Below are 23,472 nucleotides of genomic sequence, written 5' to 3'. Positions count from 1 at the left end.
AACAAAAGCAGTCCCACATCTCTGGGCACCTGCAGAGGCTGGAGCTATTTAACTTAACTCCTTTAGTCAGCAAAAGCCAAATGAGTATTAGAATATGACTGTGGGTTATTGCAAACTCAGTCAGGTGGTGATGCCAATTTTAGCTAAGGTTCTCAATGTGCTATCTTAACTGGAGCAAAAAAACATTGTGCTATTGACATTAAAAACAGGCTCTCCAATTTTTATCAGTGAGGATAATCAGACCCAGTTTGCCTTTGCAAAGGATTGCGATCTTCACAGTTGCGCAAACTCCCCTCGCTTCTTATATAATGCAGTCCAGAGATCTTGATCATCTTAATGTTCAAGACTGGTTAGGTAGATAGGGTTCTGACCAGAAACAGGTGGCATACTCCTGTTCGACAATTTAGGAAAACTTAATAAAAGGGGCTGTTTATAACAATGGGATGATGGGGAACACAAATCACTACCACCCTTAGATTTTGTACCAGGTTGGTTTCTGCCCAAAATTCACGTCCTTCTAGAATCTCAGAATATCAACTGATTTGGAAATAGAGTCTTTGTAGATACAGTCAAGTTAAGATGAGATCATACTCGCTTAGGGTCCAATCTAACCCAGTGTGACTGGTGTCCTTCTGAGAAGAAAGCATCAAGACGCAAACCCAGAGAGGTCAGGGAGATGGCCACGGAATCCTGGAGGCAGACACGGGAGCAATGCAGCTACAAAGCAGGAATACCAAAGACTGTTGCAAGGACCTGACGCTAGAAAGAAGCATGAAACAGATTCTCCCTCAGAGCCTCCCAACAAGCAACCAATCCTGACTACACTTGGATTTGGGACTTCTACCTCCAGAACTGGGAGAATCAGTTTCTATCATTTCATCCAACTGGTTGTGGGACTTTGTTTCAGCAGCCCTAGCAAACAAATATGGACCTGAATGGACAAGGAGTGGGTAGTTTTGGAAACTCAGAGGGAGTAGCTGCAGGGGTTAGAAAGGGCTGCCTCAAAGGCATGGTGGCCTTCAATAAAGGGTGCAGCTGATTTGTTGCAACCCCATGGGAAGGGAGCTGAGGGAATAAGACCTTGACCTCAAACTCTCCCCATCTCTGGTTGGTGCCTACTGTCAAACAGAACTGGGAGCCAGAGGGCAAGGAGCATATTGGGGAAATCAATTAGTCAGCCTCATGCCACACAAATGGGAGAGAGGAATGGAGACTGCACATCTGAGATGGAAATGGAAAATATTCAGCACTGGGTATTAGATGCTATTGTGGAACTCTAGTGTGAAAAAAGGTATTGTAGTAAAAAGAAAAAAGGAAGAAAGAAAACATGCACATTAAAGTATTTATCAGCAAAAAAATGATCTGTAAGTATTCTTTAAAATATTTCAGTTTAGGGGCTTCTGGGTGGCCCTAAAAGTGTTGGCCTTTGGCTCTGGTCATGATCCCAGAGTCCTGGGATGGAGCCCACATTCAGCAGAGAGTCTGCTTCTCCCTCTCCTTCTGCCCCTCCCCCTGCTCAGGCTCTCTCTCAAATAAATAAATAAAATCTTTAAAAAAATATTTCAGCTCATTAAAAAAGTGAAAGAGGCAGACAAAAGACTGGCAAAATGGCACCGATTCCTGAAGCAGGTAGTCCATTAATACCACTATCGTCTCAATCTGCAAAATTTTCCATGATAAATATTACATTGAAAAATTTAAAATAAGGTTTCTCAAACAATGTAGGAAAAATCTGTGCTCCAGTGAAAAATTATGCACCGTGTAGACTCCAGACGACACCCTCTGCATTACTAGATTCTGATTTTATCTGAGCGGTGTCCCAACTTTGTACATTGTACATAAGTGATACCAGTGACAGGTAACTCTTGTATAAGAACATGTACATTCTGTCCTACCTGATAGTTTCAATTGGCCTTCCTCCCTCACTGTGAAAGAAGTTAGTCTTCATTATCTCTAGCTGAACTTTCTGCCCACTTTCAAAAAAGCAGATGCTGATTTCTAAGAACAAGTAGAAAAATGTGTTGAAAAAATTTTGGAAAAGAACATACTGTATATATGCTCTTAATTCAGTTTTAAACACTTTAAACTACTAGAGAAGACTGGTTTTCCTTATATTGCTATTTCAGAGCTCTGAGTAAAGCCTCTCATGATCTACCCCTTCCTCTCCTCTTCTGGGTGTTCATTCAAACATCACTGCGTCCCTGCTGGTGCTATCCCCTTTCATCACTTTTTGTTTCCCCATGGCACTGATCGCCATCTCTCATGTCATATTTCATCAATTTTTTGTCTTGTTTATTGCCTGTCTCCCTCCACAAGAATGAGCAGTCCCTGAAGACAGGTGTTTCTACCTGTTTTGTTTATAGGTGTACCCTCTGCACTTTGAACAAAGTCTGGAAACAGTAGCAACTCGGTAACTATTTTTTTAAGGAGGGAAGGGGCCAGTCTCTCCACCACTCTCTTAAAGGCAAAGATTTGGTTTTATTTGTTTGTGCAATTCTAGCATTTACCTGGCACATGGTTACATATTTAAGAGTTAGTAAGAATTAGTCCCATGGATTCCCGGGGGGACCCAGGTCAATTCTAGGATAGCTGCACTGGGTAGAGAAAAGCCCAATTTAACATCCCTTCTGGTTTCCACATCATTTCCCTGATTCCTCATTACCTGGGATGACTTAGATGAGGCCATACATCTTTAGAGTGTCAGTCAAAAGACTAGACACAGTGGTACATGGTAATGGAGGTAGTACATGGTGTTTACAACCTTTCTTTCTTTTCTTTTCTTTTTCTTCTTTTGGGGGGGCACTCGCTAAACTTTCATTTGTATATGCCACTAACAGGATAAAATGTCAACTGAGAAGACTGTCTGAATTCGGAGGAAGGGGCCGAGACTATTGAGTTTTTAAGGTGGCGTTATGGAATGTGTATTTTAGAAGCCACCGTGGCAATAGTTTGCGGTGGGAAGTCAGCTTGGAGCATTAATAAGGGTAAGGAGTGCTCAGTAATGAGTGGGCCACAGTGCCATTAAAAGGTTTTCTTAAGACTCCTGGCAGCTTCAAGATGAAAAACGGAAGGAGGGAAGGAAGGAAGGAAGGGAAGGAGGGAGGGAGGAAGAGAGAGAGGAAAGGGGGGCTGGGGAGAAAAAGAAACAATTTTTCTAGCAGAGACAGAGAGAGAGAGAGAGAGAGAAAGAGAGAGAGAGAGAGAGAGTGTGTGTGTGTGTGTGTGTGTGTGTGAAAAATGCCCCAACTAATCTCTATCAGTGTAGGCAAACAAACTTTCTGACATCTTCCCCTTGGCAGTGAACACCAGGACTTCCCTCAACCGGAGAAAGAAAGGCTCGGCTTAGCCACCCAGGGTTTCCAGAAGGAGTAGCACCGTGGGGATCCCACGTGGCTTCAGGCGCCCGCCCACCCACTCGCGGGTGTGAGAGGCGGGTCGGGGCCCGGCGGGGCGGGAGCGGGGGTGTGCGCTGGGCAGCCTCCACCGGAGGAGGGGCCGGAGGGTGGCGCGGAGTCCCCGCTTTTCCCCAGCGCCCCGATGAGGGCGGCGGACAGCGCGGGACCGGCATGGCAGAGATGCGGCCGGGAACGGCGGCGGGGCTGCAGCTCAGCGCGCTGCCCGACCACTCCCCGCTGCTGCAGCCCAGCCTGGCGGAGCTGCGGCGTCGGGCCCGGGCGGCGGGCGCTCCGCCGACGCCTCTGCCACTCACCGACTCCTTCCTGCTGCGGTTCCTGCGCGCCCGGGACTTCGACCTCGACCTGGCCTGGCGGGTAAGCGCGCTTCCCCGCGGCATTTTCCCCGCGCGCGGGCAGGGCTGGGGACCAGAGGCATGGCCAGACCTCTGTGAAATGCCGAGTTGCCTGCCGAACCTGGGGAGGGTGCGCGCCCCTAACGCATCGGGCGGTGGGCGGTGGCTGCAGGTGTTCTGAGAAATCCCGCGCCGGTCCTTCCAGTTTCTCTGAGTCATGGAAACGCGAAACCTGGAAAAAGCTGAAGCGCTCTGGGGTGATGGCCCAGTTGACCCCAAACACTGGAACTATGCTCTGGATGCATCTCCCGAACCTATCCAGTTTGGGGGTGGGGGGCGGAGGATCCCTTTTCCTGTCCCTGGCCCAAAGCCAGTGATATGAAACAAAGTGACAGCTGCGAAGTAGGAAACCCAGATTTATCACGTCGTAGCAGATCATTCCACGTGTGGTGGGGAAAACGGAGTTGCCAGAAAAACTGAAGCTCTGAAGCCAAATTCTAGCGAAATAGTGCCATTGTTAAGAATAATACGTAAGTGTCGGGACGGTGAAGCGGTCCAGAATATTTTGAGTGCAAAGGTGTGAGACGAGATGGTTCTTTTGTGTTTCCAGGTATGGTACAGATGGTTGAAGAAGGGGCGGTGGGAAGACAGGAATCAAAAAAGATGGATGTAACCTTGAGTTCTGTCCCTTTGGGCTGAGCATCCTGCTCTGTTAAGTAATGGTGAGAAAGCCTACCTACCCCACTGATTTCGAGGCTTGAGCATTCACCAATTTAACAGAACAAGGCAAACCCAGTACAGAGCCTGATGATATATATAGTAAGCACTCAGCCATTGAACCTGATCTAGCCCTTCTACCAACTGCCTTACGCAGTGTCATATTAGGAGGTGGGAGGCAGGGGAGGTAGAATAGTGCAGAAGAGCAACACGACCTAGTTTGAGTTTTGTTGATGCCGTTAACTGACTTTTAATCGAAAAAATGAAGAGCGTGAGTGATGAAAAAAATCATAAACAGTAAAGGGTGCAAAGTAAATTTCTAAAAGAACTTAATAAAGGAGAGAAGTTCCCCACCCCAAACCACCCCATTTTGCTGGTTATCTACCCAGAAGCAATTACTGTACCTGTTGATCTTTCTAGATTAGTCTGTGTTCACACAAGCATATGTATGTGTTTTACATTTGGCCTTGTTTATCTGTTTTTTGTTTTTACCTAATTTATCATAGAGATGAGCTTAGTCCAGCATGTGGGCATACATCTTATTCTTTTTGGGGTGTGTGTGTACTATTCCAGTGTGTGGATTTATTATATCAAAATGTATTAACCAGTCCCCCATTATTAGATAGAAGAGTTATCCTCACCAATGGCAATGCCCATATATGCTGTTCATTCCTTCGTTCAATGATTATTTTTTGAACTCTTAAAATTTGCCTGGCAGTATGCAAGATACAGCAAACAAAACAAGTGGGGCTTCTTCTATTACTGACTAGATATTATAGTATGTATACATTTGTCTCTGTGCAAAAATAGGATTATATCCTTATAAGTTCAACCTGTGAAGTTCCTGGAGGAAGTGAGGTATGCATTTTCAGGGGTGATGAATATAACTCTCCTTCAAAGTGTTTGCACTAATTTTATCACTTTTGTATTACAAAATTGTGCCTTTTCCCCATATTATCACCTACACTGTACTATCAAACCTTATGATCTGTGTCAACCCGCTTGGCAAGAAATTAGTTCTCATTACAATATGCATTTGTTTAATTGTTTAATTATAAGTGAGGTTAATCATCTTCCATATTTTTTAAAATATATTTTAAATTATTTTCCAGTTAGCTGTTTTTACCATTCGTTAATTTTCTTGCATTTTGTTCACAAAAATATACATATACATTTTTATTCATAAAGTATCTTTATGTATTAAATAAGACTGCCCTAGTTTGATATCTTTTGACATTGTTTGTACTGTTTTTTTTTCTGTGCAGAATTTAAACATTTTTATGTAATCACATATATCGATTAGATTGTTCTTTGATGGTTTCTGATTGTTTTAAAAGCTTTTCTCTTCTCCAATATTTTCTCTAGTAATTTATGACTTCTCTTTTGAATGTTGAAGTTGCTAACCTACTGAGATTTATTTTGATGTTAGGAATGAAATAGGAATCTGGCTTTATTTTTGTTTTGTCAAATAGTTACTCAGGTATCCCAGCATCATGGGTAATAAACTAATATTTACTCAGCAACTACTGAATATAAAGACAATCTTAGGTGCTATGAGGAGTGCAGTTTAAATGAAACATATTAATGTGTAGAGATCACTAATAATAAAAAAGCGTGTGATTTGCTGCTTTCATTTCAGCTGCTTTTCAAAAGAAATGTCTAAACACAAGAAGGAATAAAATTTACTTCCAGAAGCTGTTATATATATATTGTTTTCTGTATTCTTTGTTTTCCTGAATTGTTTTCATTTCACCATGTCCTTGAGGAATTGGCTAGCAAGACTGTCTAAATCCCCTGGATAGGGATCAAGTTTCTGTCTGTGAACTCTTTGCCTTACTTTCCTGCCAAGTGGAAAGGAAAAGGAAAGGCTTAGAGTGTGAAACTATTTTTTTTTTCAATTTCCTCCATAAAGGCAAATAATTCAACTCAAACTCCCTTATTTATAATAGAAAAGCCCTAGAGATTTAGTATGTGAAGAAAGCTTGATAAGCCCCTCAGTTACAATGTAATTTCTCATTATTCTAGTTTTTGTATTTGAAGTTATAGTGAATTAATGAAGTTTTTATGATTCTAAAAGTTTATAGAGCACCAATTATTGGGTAAATAGTGTTTGCGTGGATTAGCTAATTATTATCTCATTTTAGAAGAAACTGAGATGCGGTTTCTAGTCCAAAATCAGGTAATAAGTGGTAAAGGAGGGATTTGAACTTAGGTTGAACTCTGCAAAGCCTGTGCTCACAAGTATACTGTACTTGCTTCTTCCATTCAAAACAATGAACATAAAACTGCCAATGTTAACCTCAGTGTGTCCTACAGATTCCTGTGAATATCTGTCTTTTATAAGTGACTAGTTCAGTTCCCTATGTTTTTGCTCCATGTGGCGAGTTTTTTTGTTTTTTGTTTTTTTAATCCTTTAATTATTTTTACAGTTTCCCTGAAGTCTTGGAAGCTTTAAAAAATCTGACTCTTCCTGTAGCTTCTTTTGTAAAATTATCCTATCACATGTCAGTTTCAGTGACTGTGTCAGTTTCAGTGTAAAATTGATCATATCACCTGTCAGTCCCAGTGACCCTGCTCCTGAGAGTTACTGCCCTTAAACAAATGTGTAACTTCTCTGACCTTTAGTAGTCTTATCCATAAAATGGAGTAACAATTGTTACCTCTCAGACTGGCTGTGAGAAGGAATTGAAATGGCGCCGTTAAACCCTGTAAAGGCAGCACAGCTATAGTTGCTATTTTGTTTGAAAGTACATGAAAAATGTGAGAAGAAACTGACTCTATTACAAAGCATAATTAAAACAAATCCTAACTTTTTACATTTATTTATTCCTAACTATGGCAAAAACAGGTGCCTTCCAGTAAAGAATGTTCCCTTGCTGCCAATTTTTTTTGTAGTTGTGGACTTTTGATGATTTGAGAATTGCTCAATAGCAATTTATGTCATTTATATAACTTATTTATGTCAGCCAAATTTTGAGTTTATTTGCCTGCAGAAACGTAATGATCAAAGATCCAGGTTTAGGTATTTCAATTTGCGAAAGTTAAATGTCAAAGGCGGGAGAGTGATTTGTGCGTCTTTAAGAAAAAGTCAGTTTTTCAAGTATGTGAATTTGACTGGTTTACTCATGCGTTAGTTTATTCTTTCATTCAATACTTGTACCTATCTCCTGGGTGCCCAGCATTCTGCAGAGATGAATAAGCTTAGGACCCCGCTTGTCACCTAAAAGATCCCTTTTAATGAAGCTCCGACTTGTATGATTCCATGGGAAATTAAAATCGTCACTTTTATATAAGAGCTAATATGCTGCTTCTAGCGTTTTGCTTGAATCAGAATTAAAAAGACTTTTGATATCTGAGGGAACTATCAAAGTAATGAGCACTGTAACATTCTTTTAACACTTATTCTGATGCCCTCTAAGACAGGAGGAGGAGGAAGAGAAACTCATAGAGTAGAATGAATATATCAGAATCTACAATGTGCCTTTTGTTCTTTCTCCTTTTGGAAATTGCTATTTAGGTCACCAATTATTTCTTTGTTGGCTAATATAGGGACTTTTTTCTTTCCTACCTTGCAGTTTTATTTAACCCATGGCAACATTCTCTTTTTAAAAAGAGTTCAGAGAAGTTTATTAAATGAAGAAATGAGAGGGAAAAAACAGATATAGAGAAAGTTAGAAAGACAACATTGGGGAGAGAGAGAAGAGAGGGGGCAGGCGGCACAAATAACTTTTTCCTCCCTTCTGCGCACCATGGTGTCACTGCTCCTCCAGTCCAGTCAGCTTTTCTCTTTCTTCAGGCCATTACCGGTGTCCCACGTTTGGAATTTCACCTTCTGCTTGCCTTTTAAAATTTGTATTTGTAGTTTCTCCTCCGGGTCATTACTACTTTGTGATTACACCTGTCATGTTTATTTCAGTGAGTCTCAAATATGAAATTCATCCCTTCCTTTCATCTAAACTTCCATTCCCCATTGCTAGTAGACCTCTTTTTTTTTTTTTAAAGATTTTATTTATTTATTTGACAAGCAGAGATTACAAGTAGACAGAGAGAGAGAGAGAGAGAAGAGGAAACAGGCTCCCCACTGAGCACAGAGCCTGATACAGGGCTCCATCCCAGGACCTGGGATCATGACCTGAGCCGAAGGCAGAGGCTTTAACCCACTGAGCCACCCAGGCGCCCCACTAGTAGACCTCTTTGAACTCAACATAGACATATTGTTGGGGCACCTGGATGGCATTGTCGGTTAAGCGTCTGACACTGGTTTCAGCTCAGGTCTTTATCTCAGGACTGTGAGATGGAGGACTCCCTCAGGCTCTGCCCTTAGTGTGGAGTTTGCTGGAGATTCTCTTTCCTTCTCCCTCTGCCCCTCCCTCTTGCTTATGCTCTCTCTCTCAAAATAATTAAATAAATCTTTAAAACAAAACAAAAAAACCCCTCAAACATATTGTCATGTTACAAATATTGAGCATGCTAAATATTTTGAAAAGGAAAATTAAACCATAATAGACTTTAAATGCATAATTTGATTTTAGTATTCTCCAAGATACTGGCAATATCTGTATTACATGTAAGTGCAGAGTAACCATTATTAGTGGTTCTTTTAGAATGAAAAGACAACAGGATTCCTTCAGACCATACTTTACCAAGACCTACTATCCAGGCATACTGTTCCACTCGGAATGCATACCACAACTAACAAAGTTGATTTCTGTTGTTTTCCTATTAGTAGAAAGTATAGCAATGGTACAGAGACGTTCTTTTGCATCTTTGATTTAACTCTTTTTTGTAGGAAAGAAAATGAAACCAAAAAAATTCAAGTTCTCCTCAACATAAACCTGCGCTAAGATACACAGATGAGCAATAAACCCAAATAACCTTCCTATTACAGCAATAGCAGTGGTAACTACCACTCATTATGCCCAGGGATGCTTTATGTTTAACCCCACAAGGCAGATAGGGGGGAAATAAGACACAAAGGAGTTAAATATTTACCCAGCATCACACAGGTGATTATGTGGTAGAGTCAAGGCTTTTCTGACGAAGCAGCCTGGTGATTTAACTTTTCATTACGTAACATGGCCTGGGTGACCTAGTTGTCACCAGCGGGTCAGCCCCAATGAGAGCAGGCATTTTATTCTGCTCATGGCTGTAACCCAAGTGCCTACCCAGTGTATAGAACATTGTAGATGCTCCAAAAATATTTGTAGAGCTAATTTATTTGATTTCTATTTTTCCTTATTTCAGAACGGACTAAAGGTGGATGTTTCTGTTTTCTATTAGCGAGTAACAAATCACCCCCAAATTTAGTGGCTTAAACCACAACTATTTATTTGTCTGTGATTCTTTCATTTGGTCAGGGCTGAGTGGGGATGGCTCATCTGTGATCCACATTGCATCAGATGGGAACTTGGCAGAGACCAGACTAAGATGGGCTCTGGTTGTCCAGTGCCTCTTTCCACACAGACTAATTAGTAATCTTATTCTTAGGTGGTTTCTGGGTCCCCAAAAGCAAACGCAGAAAGTCCCAGCCTTCCTACACTAGCTAAGTGTCACTTCTGCTGAAGCAAAATGTAAGGCCGGCCCAGATTCTGAGGGGAGGAATCAAGTGGATCCCATCTATAACGGGACGAATGGCGTGTGTCTACCAGGAGGGGAGGTATTATTGGTAGCTATCTTTGGAGACTACCAACCATAGGGGACAAATCAAAATTACTCAGCTTTGAATTTGTGATGAAGTCTTAGCACCTGAGATCCTTGCTGAAGGGAACTTAAGATTTTACAACTAAAAAAAAAAAAAAAAAAAAGGAAAGAAAGAAAAATACCCCAGATTAAAATCCTGACATAACGGATGGTAAGGGCCCTTCATAATGCCAGAGCTTTGCTTCCGTTTTTATAAGTGCTTACCATGTATGCCCTACGTAGACAATTTTTATTTTATTTTCCAGTTACTGAAAAACTATTATAAGTGGAGAGCAGAATGTCCAGAAATAAGTGCAGATCTGTGCCCTCGAAGTATTCTTGGTCTTCTGAAGGCTGGTTATCTTGGAGTCCTGCGAGCCAGAGACCCCACTGGCAGCAAAGTTCTGATTTACAGAATTGGTAAGTCATATACAGCGCTGCTTTCCTTTTTCTTTCTTTTTTTGGATGCCATATTGAAAGGTCTAGGAGTCCATATTTAAGAATTTGGCTTTTCAGGTTTTAACTTAGATTTAATTTAGATTATAATGTCCCTTAAAAAAATAAAATGGCAATTGTGAGAAAATTAGAAACCAATGAAAATCTTGCTTCCATTCTTCCACACAGTCAGCTGTATAAAATAAGAGAGAAAGAAAACAGAGTAGAGAAATATGGGCGGGGGGGGAGGTGAAAAAGATCAAGGTGAAGTGTTTAGAAAATGCTTAGTAGGAAACCAATAAGAATTCTGAACCATAATAACACAAGCTCCACGAAAGCATGGATTTTGTCTGTTCTGTCCTCTGTATCCTAACACTGAAACCAGGACCTTGCACATGGTAGGTATTTAGTAAGTATTTCTGGAGTGAGTGATGGCTAGTTGGATAAGACCCAGGGCTGAGGAGCCAGGGGCTCATTCTCTGGAATGGGAGAAGGTCCAGTGGGAAAGCGGCATCCCTGGCTAGTGCCGAAGACACTGTATTCCACATACCCCTCTTGTCACAGCTTCCTCTTTTCACCATCAGGCCTTCCTAGTGTTTCCTGTAGGTTGGTGACTGCCCTTCCCTCGGCCTGAGTGTGATTAAAAATGGCATGTAATGAAGAAGAACTCACGCTGCTCCCAGCATCCTCTTGTGGCCTAGCAGAAAGGACAAAGATAACTATCTTTGTAAATTTACAAAGATGTAAATTTACATCTGTAAATATTCTAGGGAGCTTTAGAATATTTATAGACTTGCTTTTCCTACCTGATTATAGATAAGATACATGCCTCTAACTCAACTGTTTATGACCTTGCAAGAAGGCTCTGCATTTATTTCTTTAGGGTACCAGAAGACCAAGTAGAATGATTCCTGTTGTTTGCTTCAGCTTATGTGTCAAGTACAATTAGGTCAGTCATGAAGTCATTGTCCATAAAACAGACAACACAATGTCTGCCCTATCTTTTCGTTGCCCTATCAGTCTTCCAGGATGGTGAACGAGGTTCCCCAAGTTCTTTAGAGGAGGAGTGGCCCAAGGAAAGATAGTATCTATGTTTTATGTAGTGAGTAAACATAGATTGTATGACAATATGGTATGTCCAGCTTGAATTTGAATTTCAGATAAACAGGGTATAATTTTTCAGTGTAAGTATGCCCCATACATACTAAAAAATTATTTGTTGTTTATCTGAAATTCAGCTGTAACAGGGCATCTTATATTTTATCTGGGCTACTGGAAGTTTCCAGGAACATAAAACTAAAACCATCAGGGGACTCTTTCTGCAAGTGTCCTGGCTCTGTACTGGCTGGCTGGAATTTTTTCAAGCTTGTTCATAAATTACCTGGGGCAAGTTAAGAAGTAAAAGTGATACCTGGACAGTGAAAGAGCAAGCATGCTCCTTTGATCATAAATTCCTTAACACTGGGGGCACCTGGCCAGCTCAGACAGTGGAATGTGTGATTCTTGATCTCAGGGTTGTGAGTTTGAGCCCCACATTGGGTATAGAGATTATTTAAAAATAAAAGCTTTATGAATAAGTAAATAAATAAATACATACATATCTTAACACTGCATCAATTGTCTTCTATTGCTTAGAGAGAGGGTTTCTTGTGGTACATTAACATTTAAGTATACCCTTTAACTAAAAGAGATTTTAAAATCAAGAAAACATGTAGGTTGGGGTGCCTGGGTGGCTCAGTCGGTTACGCTTCTGCCTTCAGCTCTGGTCATGATCCCAGGGTCCAGAGATCGAGCTCCACATTAGGCTTCTTGATTGGCAGAGAGCCTGCTTCTCCCTCTCCCTCTGCATGCCACTCCCCCTGCTTGTGCTTTCTCTCTGTCAAATAAATAAAATCTTAAATAAAAGAAAACACATAGGTTAGTGATGGTCAGAACAGAAGGGCATGCAGCAAATTTCCTGTGTGTTATGTAGAATAAGATATTATTCTAGGATGAAAAGGGAAAACTCAGAAGAGGTTTAGGAGTAAAAGGAAAGGGTAGGATAAAGATTCATTAATTTTCTAAATGTGATTGAATTAATGGGCAAAACTAAAAAAAGGAAATCTGTGGTAGAGGTTCCCAGTGGAATGTTAGCATAACCACCTTTCCCTAGGTACCATCTCTGCAGTGAAAGCAGAGAGAAAATGCACAGAGCCTTTTTCTCTGGTCCATCAGGACACCACAAGGTGAAACTCAGTTTTGCCATTATTTGCCTACAAGCCAGAGGATATAATTTTATGCCTTTTGAGACTATTATACTGCAGCAGCAAAAATAACATTTAACAGTGAGTCTTAAGCTTTGACTCTGGCTTAGTTCTTAGGAATACAAGCTCTACACCCGGGTTGGAACTGCAGCTCTGCTCTGTTCTAGCTACATGGGCAGCTATGTACCTGTAACCCCAGTTTCTCTTCTATCAAACAGGCATAGTAAAAACCTATCTCATAGGGTTGCTGTGAGCATTAAATCGTGGGATACACATGAAATAAGAGCATTACCTAATGTATGATAAGCACTCAATAGATATTAAATAGATGCTGGAAAAGGAATTAAGAAGTTAAGACATGTTTTTCTTTTGTCTTAAAGGAGCTTAGAGTCTAGACCAGTTCTATCCAATAGAATTTTCCATGATGATGAAACTGTTCTCCAATAGTCACTAGTTATATGTGGCTGTTGAGCACTTGAAATGTGGCTTTTGCAACTAAGAAACTGAATTTTTAATTTTATTTAATGTTAATTAGTTTAAATTTCAATAGCCACACATGGCTAATGGCTACCCCATCCGACAGCACATGTCTAGACAACTATGTTGGTGAGCTCAGGAATTTAGGCCAGTAACTATTTTCTTGACTGCAGATTTTCAATTGTTCTGTTCATATTTTTCACCATTGTAGCTTTCTGCCAAGGTCTGAAGTAGTATAGTATATTTGAGCTGTGTTATCCATGAATTGATTACTCAAATTTTTACGAGGCAGCTGACGCTCTTAAAAAGCAAAGGGCAAACCCATTGTGCCTTTCTGGGAATACTTCTGATTCTGGGAATACTTCTGATTCTTTTCTATGTTCAATTTTTTCCTTACTGGTAGACACTCCCCAACAACATTTAAATCTATTAAGGGTCAGAGTCTCCTTTGTCGGCGTCACCTGTTCTACCACCATTGCAATTCTGAAATTCTTTCCCGCACTGGTCTCAGCTTCCTCTTCTCGTGCTACTTTCTATATAGACCTAAAATAAACCCAGTCGCAGGCTGTCATACAAGCACAAACAACTCTCAGATTTCTGTTTTCACCCCACCATCTCCTGTCCCCAGGGATCCATACGAGCAGCACCCTATACCAACTGTGTCCAACTGGGTATCTCTCAGTCACCATTTTTACATGTCCAAAACTACTTACGATCTTTTCCTCCCAAAACATTTCTCTTCCACTGTTTCCTATCTCAGTAAGTGGTACCACCATTCTACCCAGTTGTCCAAGCCAGAAACTTTGGTATTTTGAAACTTTACCATTACTTAATCATGAATCTTTTTTTTTTTTTTCCCCACCCTTTCACATTTTCTTCTTAGGCACTCCTTGGAATCTCCAGCATGAAGACTTGCATTTTTTTTCAGCTCTGGAACATTTTTCTCTACTGTTATTCCTCTTTCCCCTCTTCCCTATTCTCTGCATTATTACCTTTCAGAACTCTAATTATTTGGATGTTGAAACTCTGATTTCTACATGTCTCTAGCTGCATGAGTCTTTTGATGCATACTTACCAACTCCTGGCTCTTTTCAGAGAATTCCTCAGCTTGGTATTCCAAACCATTACGCAATCATGGGTTATGTCTTTTCTGGGTTTGTCCCATTGACTGAGATTTGCTTGAATTATCATCTTTTTATTTCCAAAATCTCAACTGATTCTTTTAAATAATAACCAGTTCTTATAATAATAGCCTACATTACCTTTTTCTTCCCTCACTGAAACTATTTTGCTTCTTTTTAATGTCTCTTGCTGTATTAACTGTTCTCTTAGGTTTTAGCACCTTTTTTGAGTGCAATTCCCCACTTTTTTGTAATTTTTAAAATGTTATAATACTTAGTGCATGTGTATCTTCTTTTAAGATCACCTGTTTGCCTGTCCATTCCTGTCATTTCTGCTTGCCCTGGCCTGTCCAGGGATGCTGGGGGGAGGGGAGACGACAGGAATGACACTAATCTTTTGTTGTTTCTCCTGGGTATGGGCCGCTATGGGAGTGCTTCCCTGGCTCTTTTCCAAAGCCCACACTTACTGTTCTGGCCTGTACAGACATGGCAGCTATGTGCTACTGCCACGGAGGGGTGTCTGACACATGAGCCTGCCCATTTGTTCTTCAACCATTTCCCTTAGCAACCTCTTTGGTTACTATAGGGCCCTAGTTACTCTTTATAATCCTTTATCATCTCAAAGCCCCTGCTTTTCCCATTTCTAACACCTCTGAGCTGGGAGCATACCTGGGGACATTTTCATCTTTAGCCACAACCCTCTCCTGAATGTTTTGGGCTGTAGCTTCATCTGGCAATCAAATCCAGTCTGCATTCTATCTCTTCTCCCTGATGCTCTTACAAATCTGTTCTTCGCTAGGGATCTGAGGATGGAGGGAAAAGCAGGAACATGGTTTTGGACCACCAATTTAATCCACTATTCAATCCATGATCTTTGTACATGTTTTTATTTCTACTGATCTTTTAAGTCTCAAAAGAGTTAGTTTCCCATTGTAAATCTTCCTGAACCTTTACACTATACTGAGATATGTTATTTCTAATTTTTTTTTTTTTTAGCACAGTGGGACCCAAAAGTTTTCACAGCTTATGATGTTTTCCGTGTAAGTCTAATCACATCCGAGCTTATTGTACAGGAGGTAGAAACTCAGCAGAATGGTATCAAGGCTATCTTTGATCTAGAAGGCTGGCAGTTTTCTCATGCTTTTCAAATTACCCCATCCGTAGCCAAGAAGATTGCTGCTGTTCTTACAGTAAGTGTATATTTTAACTCTTTGGGATACTAATTCCAAATAGTAGATTTAAATTTAGTTATATATTCAACAAAGCAAGAGAATAATACATTTATTAGAAAATTAAATAATTTAAAAATGATACACAGAATTCAGTAATGCTAAGAGAAAGTAAAGTGTTGTTTTTTTTTTTTTTAAATTAACATATGCATTATTTGCTTCAGGGGTACAGGTCTGGGAATCATCAGTCTTACACAACTCACAGCACTCACCATAGAACATACCCTCCCAAATGTCCATAACCCAACCATCCTCTCCCTACCCCCTCGCCCCAGTAACCCTCTGTTTTGTGAGATTAAGAATCTCTCATGGTTTGTCTCCCTCCCTAATCCCATCTTGTTTCATTTTTTCCTTCCCTATCCCCCACAACCCCTCCACCCTGCCTCATATCAGAGAGATCATATCATAATTGTTGAGAAAGTAAAGTATTATTAATTCATAAAAGAATGTTGCAAGAAACTGAAAATATGTTCAAAATTAGTAGCCAAATAATTTATGCATTTAAATAATAACATGGTAACTTTCTCTTTCTATTACTTAAATTTTCTTCCTAAATTAAAAGATTGACTCAAAACAATATTTATAGCTATGGTACAATAAAATGTTACATTTCTTGGTAGGTATAAATTCATATAGTTCTTTCAGAAATTAAAAGGTTTTTTTTAAGATGACCATCATCTTTGATCCAGTAGTGATCCAGATCTACTTTCAGGGACCTAACCAGCGAATAATCTGAAACACAGTAAAGACTTCATATATAATGACAATAGTAGCTGACTATGGGCCAGGTACTTCACTAAGTATCTCAAGTGCATTACCATTTAATGGCCAAACAAGCCTATGGCTATTATTTTTTCCATTTTACAGATTAACTATGTCAGAGGGATGACATAGCAATGCCTAAACACACACATTTTGTAGTGAATCAAGAATTCAGGTCAGGTCATCTGAGTGTAAGAGTTGTGTTTATAACCACAATTGGCTCAGGTAAATATGGTTACTTATAGCATCAATTTTTATAGATGAAAATTAGAAATAGCTTATTTGTCCAGAAATAGGAAAATTATGGTATATCCATTTGATAGATTATCACAATAATATTAAAACTTATGATATGGAGGCGACTGGGTGGCTCAGTTGGTTAAACGGCTGCCTTCAGCTCAGGTCATGATTCCAGGGTCCTGGGATTGAGCCCCACATCAGGCTCCCTGCTCAGCAGAGAGCCTGCTTCTCTCTCTCCCTCTGCCTGCAGTTGTGCTTACTTGTGCTCTCTCTCTGTCAATTAAACAAATAAAACTCATGGTATGTACAAAAATTGTATTATGTTACTGAAACAAAACAGGATGAAAATTATTTAGAAAGCATATTGGCAGTTATGTTTAAAATAAAATTATTCATAGAAAGAACCTGGAAGGATAATCTCCAAATTGATAACACATCTGTAAAAGCTATGCATAGGGGGAAAAAAAAGAATTTTGCATGAAAGAAATTTGGCAGGAGAAATCTGTATGTTAACACATTTGGGATAAGAAAACTTTTGATGATGTGCTTTTTTTTTTTAAACTCTTAACTTTTTAAAGTTTCTAAATAAATCAATATTACTTTGATGTGACAGACCTATACCTGTGCCAAAAGTTTAAAAGTGTGTGTTTACTATTCCTTCAGCTTCCATGAAATTTTAATTTTTTACCCAAAATAAAAATTAGGGGAAATTTGTTAAATATAAATGTCCAAATGACTCATTGGTTCTTTGAAAGAACATTTATATGTGATTGGAGAATATATTTTCTGTGTTTTACTTACAAAGATGCAAGTGTTTCTTAAAATACTATGCCTAAGCTATAAGGTGAAACCTTTTTTTAGAGATCTTTCCTTAATCTTGTGACTGTGAACTGCAAAGTAGGCTATTGTGTTGCTGGAATAAATAATTCTGAAAATAAAATCCCACTTTAGGTACTGCACTAAGTGCAGCAAGTGTTTAGAGAAGGGACTGGTCAATAGGAATATATATTGATTTATGCTTTGTTATTAGCAATTTTTTTCTTTATTTTCAAAAGGATTCCTTTCCATTAAAAGTTCGTGGTATCCATTTGATAAATGAGCCAATAATTTTCCATGCTGTCTTTTCCATGATTAAACCATTCCTGACCGAAAAAATTAAGGAACGGGTAAGTAAAACATATTCAAGTCATTATTCTTCTGTACCAAATGTTCCAATCCTTCTTATTTAAGAATTGAATTATTACGTCCCCTCCCCAGTGTTTTAAGTATTTATCTAACAAACCATTTTTATAAATTAAAATTCCTTTTTAATTTTGAAAAATTAAGTTAGGCTGTTGGGGGGAAACAACCTCTCATTCATTGAGGTGAAAGTGCAAAACGGTCTATTCCCTATAAAGGGCAGTGTGCTAATAGTTACCAAATTACAGCTTTTGCACTTCTGGGATTTTATCCCAGGGCTATACAAGCATGTAAACAAAAATTACAGATACAAGAGGATTCATTGCAGCAAAAGACTAGAAACCACCAAGTGTTCGTCATTAGGGAACTTGTTAAATAAACAGATAAATCAACACAATGGAATACAGTAAGATTTTCATGATGGCTTGTAAAGTGAAATAAAAAAAGGAAGAACAGTTTTTATGGTATGCTACCTTATGTATAAAAAGGGGAGAAGTTAGAATCTCTAGTTATATTTGCACTGAATGGATATCCAAGAAAGCAACCTAACTATATGTAATAGAGTAGAGGTGTTGATGAGTTTTGAGTAGGGACCAAGACATTTCATTGTTTATCTTTTATCTTGTATTGATTTATAGCTATATGAATGTATTATATGTGCAAATAAAAAATGTATTTAAATTAGACATGCATAACTGAAAACCACAGTACCCAAGGTAAGTGACTTAATGTCACATTAATTAAAGCAAAGCTTGTGGAGCCTTATTTCAGGTGAATATCTAATATCTCTTAGGATTTTTCAAGTATTAAAAATAAAATTTAAATTCCCAAGAATGGCAACCACTTTTCTACATTACTCTATAAAAGATAATTTGTAGAGTTACCCAGTAGGTATTTCTATCTGTATTCAAGAAGAACCACACCTGTGAAGAAGGCCACTTTTCATGTTAGATTTTTAGAAAAGTCAATTTTGGGGGGCTCATTTTTGTCTTCCCTCAGTGCAGATTGATAATAGCTGACACATTTTGTTTAACTCTGAAAGATCTAAAAATAAGTATTTCTATTTTGGGTTGTATTCTGGACAAATAAAAACAAAACCAAAAAACTGAACCTAATAAGTAGGAGAATATGAGCAAAAAAGAAAGAAAAATTTAAAAATTGAGAAGGTAGGTGAAGTATTTCAGGGAAAGGTAATTGACATGAAACAGACTTGCCAAAGTAAGAGAGATGGGGACCCAATCAAGCCATTCTCCTTCCTTTCAACTTTTTGGCACTATCCTGTGAATGTTTTATTTGCCCCCTTCTGAGGAAATCATAGAATTTTCATTAGCTGATGATATTTTAAACATTTCAGAAGAAATCAAGAATTGGAACTGTGAGGTTCCCGAGTATAGGAAACTTGTTTCTTTCATTTTTCAGTTCTCATATCCTAGCATATAGTAGCTGCTTTTAAATGATCATTAACTGTATAGATGAACAGTTTACCCAGGTGGAAAAAGGGACTTATTTTTAGCAAGATGTGCTTTTAATTGACGGATCTAAGTCTTTATTTTAATTTCATAGCATCATATGGTCACTTTTTATAGTTTAAGTATTTAAAAACTTAAGGTACTCAACCATCAACAATTGTCTCTTAATTCTGTCCTAGCCAAGAGTATATATCAACTGTACCACGTAAAATACTCCCCATATACATAGCTGTGTGCACTGATAAATGCTTCTAATTCATATGAACTAATACCAGGTAGTATAGTTTTATCATCTCTAGAACAGATATTTTACTAAGAATCACCTGTACATTAGGGAATAGAATGTATAAAATGATTTTATTTAGAGTTTTAAAAATCTATTTTTGAAAGAGGACAGAATATCTTTTAATAAATCTTATATATGCAAATACAAATACATATAAAAAAACCAAGATGGTTAGACTCCTAAGCAGCACAATAGAAATTTAAGCATATTTCTTCCATAAGCAGAGAAATAAAGGGCATAGCATTTATACATGCTCTCCTATCTTGAAAGTTATTAGAATACCTTATTTTATGGTGTTGATTTTACATTTGAAATATATGTAATCTAATGAGAGACTGAGGGCATATCTTCTAAAACATTTTGGCTATTTCAGATTCACATGCATGGGGACAATTACAAACAAAGCTTACTTCAGCATTTCCCAGACATTCTTCCTCTGGAATATGGTGGTGCAGAATTCTCCATGGAAGACATTTGTCAGGAGTGGACAAATTTTATAATGAAGTCTGAAAATTATCTCAGCAGCATCTCACAGATCAATCAGTGAGAAGAAGTTATTTAATGTGAATGACTTCCTAATTACAAATACTTGAGTGAGATCCTACCTGGTTATATGAATGAAAGAAAAAAATCCTTTAAGCTAATTAACACTTGTCTGATTGATCTTTTAAATTGTAAAACTCTTCTGACATGAGCAACATGGATATTTGGGAAACTTCTTGACTTTTTAAATGCACTTTCTTTATCTTTCAAGTAGTTAAATGTTTGTATACCTTAAAAGCATAGAAAGGATTCCTGATTTTTATACTTGAAATTATCTCCTAAAGTAGCTGTTTCTGAAGTTTCATTTTCAACAAGTTATCTGACTACATTGGTTGAGTAATAAATGTATAAATAGTCCACAGAAAAGAAGTATTAGTACAAATCAACTGATGATAAAAATCTATTAATACCCATCTTGGGTGAATGTCAGATTAGATTATAATTCAGATTAAAATCTGAATACAGTTTTATGGAGTTTTTTCTATGGGCCAGCAAGATAGTTCATCTCAGGGAAGTTCTATTTCAGCACATGTGCACAACAGAAACTTTTGATTAAAGAGTCTGTGCACCATAAAGTATTATATGTAGCATCTAGAGGTCTTCATGAAATTACTCATGTTGCTACAATTGATAATCAAAAATAATTTAGGAAATATTTCAGGCATAGCTGATAGTTTTTAAATACTTTCCCTGCATTTTCAAATAAATCAAGAATGTAATTCTGACATCAGTTTTTGGTTATTCTTATCATGACTACATAGAGAATTAGAAATGGAATAATATTTAATTGTCATACATACATGACTCTATTTTTAATTGAACAATAACACAACTACACAAAGGAAAGGAAATGTTTACATTTAAAAAATCACTGTCAGTTATACCTGGAACATTTCAGATTATATATGAAATAATTCTACGTTTACTACATATCAGAATATTCTAGCCAAATTCTATAATTCATGTGTACTTTAAAAAAACAGTAGTTAAAATGTGATGTTTCCATTATAGTTTATGTCAAAGAATATTTTGCTTATTAAGAAAGATACAATGTCAATATAGATTTCAGTTTATGACTTTTTATAGTGTTTCATAATTTTTTAATTTTAAGATTAAAAAAAACACAGGGTGCAAAATTTGTTAAATATTGTTTAGCTTAGTTGGGTTTCAACATTAATCATACAATGGCATCTTTGTGAAAGGATATATGAAGGGCGTTTTTCTTTATAAGAAAATTATTCTAATCAGGTGAGCCGATACTTGTGATTCTCTGTCTATGAAAAAATTGAGAGCACTTGTGAATGTTCTTTAGAGAACATATTTAATTTTGATTTGGCATTGGGAAGCTAACTTTACATTATAATTTTTATTAAAAAATTACATCATGCTTGTTTTCTAAAAAATTTTTATTAAAAAATTACATCATGCTTGTTTTCTAAAAAATTTTCTAAAAAAATTACATCGTGCTTGTTTTCTATAAAAACTATAAAAAAATTATAAAAAATTTTGTACCTTCACTTAAAAATCATATAATTCACAAAATTGTTTAATTAGAAATAATAGCACAATAAAATCATTGAAAAAGAATAAACAATAAAAACAAAAAAGCTCTGGTTTACCCAACTTTTATTCCCCTGTAAAGGAGGTTTATATATCTGAGTTCCACTTCATTTACGTTTGGGTACTTAAAACACTTTCTTATGATACTGTGAAGTGCACAAATAAAGGGTAATATTTAAAAAGGTGTCTTAGATGTGATTCACTGGCGATGTTATTAACAGTAAAAAAAAATGAAAATACGTCAATCATTTCATGATGGGACTTTGACTTTTTTTAAATGCAACAATTCTTTGAAGCAAACTGAAAGAACAATGTGAAATGAGCAATTTTATAAGGTGTAAGATAAATAACTATCAAATTGTCTCTATTAGTTTACCATGATTGTGCCAGAAGTGCCTCTTATTTATAAGGTTAACGCTAACATGCGCTCATTGTGTTAGTGAACTGCACAATAATTTATTTGTTTTAATATTTCTCAAAAGAAAATAAAGATCTTTTACGTAAACAATTCCTGTTTCTTTTTCGTTTTTAAATACAATATAAATATTAGGCATTTATTTGCAATAATTGCTTTTCTTTACAGATAAGTTTAAGAAAAACATCACATTTGTTAAGTTTTATTGGTTAATAAGATTGACTTGGGTACATTACACAAATGCTAATTTTTCCTCTGTAAGTTTTCATTACAGGCTGGTTTTCCAGGCTGCTGAGTTCAACACCATCTTCCTCTGGTGTCTTTTGCTATGCTTAAAGGGACCATGAACTAATTTCATGAAACTAAGCCATGCAGATTTACTAAGTTAAAACTTCTAAGTGAAAAAAGAGTTTGCTACTTAATCAAATAATTTAATTTTGAAACAATCTGCGGTTAGCCTAGATTGTGATTTTATATTTATATTATGTATTTTAATATGTTTATGTGTTAAATATATTAGTAATTAACATTAATATATTAATATATTAAACATATATTATAAATATTAAGTATTTTTATACAATATATAATATACTTATATACTTAAATATATATAATATTTATGCTATGTATTTTTCTTACAGAAATAACACTGAAGAACTAGAGCAAATACTGTCTTTGCCGCTCATCTAAGTTAAGTCTATAGCTCACAAAACAGGTCAAACCTACGAACCAACCGAAAACTTAGTATACTAGTAGGATTGTGTTGTCTGAAACACTATTTACTGGCCTTATACATTGAATTTTGCCACACTTAGATGCCGTAGAGGAACTGTGATTTACAAAGGCAGAACTAGAAATGGGGGTAATAAAATTAGGATTGGCAGCAGTACCTCTCACTGGTTTTCTTATTAGCAAGGACACATACCATCTTCCTCGTGTCCTCATAGCTAGTATTTCCTTGACTGTTCTCTTTTCTACCCAAGTCAATCATATTAATCTATAAAATGTCTACTTTTTTAAAAAAAGATTTTATTTATTTATTTGTCAGAGAGAGCATAAGCAAGAGGAGTGGCAGGCCAGGCCGAGGGTGAAGTTGGCCCCCTGCTGAGCAGGGAGCCTTGATGTGGGACTCAATTCCAGGATCCTGGGATCATGACCTGAGCCGAAGGCAGACGCTTAACCAACTGAGCCACTTACGCAACCCAAATGTCTACTTTTGATAACACCATACACTGAATTAAATACTACAGTGACTGGAAAAATTAACTAGATGCTGCCTAGAAGAGAGAAAATATTTACCTAAAATAGCCAGGTAAAGTGCAATATAGTGTACAGGTCATTAGAATGGTTCCAATAGAATGCTTTG

The 23,472-nt window shown here is 37.5% G+C and overlaps 1 protein-coding gene across 1 annotated transcript; it reads left to right on the top strand.

The window, feature by feature from the left end:
• The first annotated feature begins 3,457 nt into the window (after positions 1–3,457).
• On the top strand, positions 3,458–20,965 carry TTPA (alpha tocopherol transfer protein). Its single transcript, XM_032882632.1, has 5 exons — positions 3,458–3,770; positions 10,411–10,564; positions 15,417–15,610; positions 17,707–17,817; positions 19,959–20,965. The coding sequence occupies exons 1-5, from the start codon at positions 3,567–3,569 to the stop codon at positions 20,130–20,132; spliced, it is 837 nt and encodes a 278-aa protein (XP_032738523.1). The 5' UTR covers positions 3,458–3,566; the 3' UTR covers positions 20,133–20,965.
• Positions 20,966–23,472: the final 2,507 nt, after the last annotated feature.

The sequence above is a fragment of the Lontra canadensis genome, unplaced genomic scaffold, assembly GCF_010015895.1.
Source record: "Lontra canadensis isolate GAN:19392208 unplaced genomic scaffold, GSC_riverotter_1.0 scaffold83, whole genome shotgun sequence".
Classification (NCBI taxonomy): Eukaryota; Metazoa; Chordata; class Mammalia; order Carnivora; family Mustelidae; genus Lontra; species Lontra canadensis.
This window is presented reverse-complemented; position numbering and strand designations above follow the sequence as displayed.

Excerpts from the sequence above, each read along its gene's own strand:
- TTPA (XM_032882632.1), top strand. The coding sequence starts at position 3,567 with ATGGCAGAGATGCGGCCGGGAACGGCGGCGGGGCTGCAGCTCAGCGCG. Across the intron at positions 10,565-15,416 it reads AGTTCTGATTTACAGAATTG|CACAGTGGGACCCAAAAGTT; the intron begins GTAAGTCATATA and ends TTTTTTTTTTAG. Across the intron at positions 17,818-19,958 it reads CCGAAAAAATTAAGGAACGG|ATTCACATGCATGGGGACAA; the intron begins GTAAGTAAAACA and ends TGGCTATTTCAG.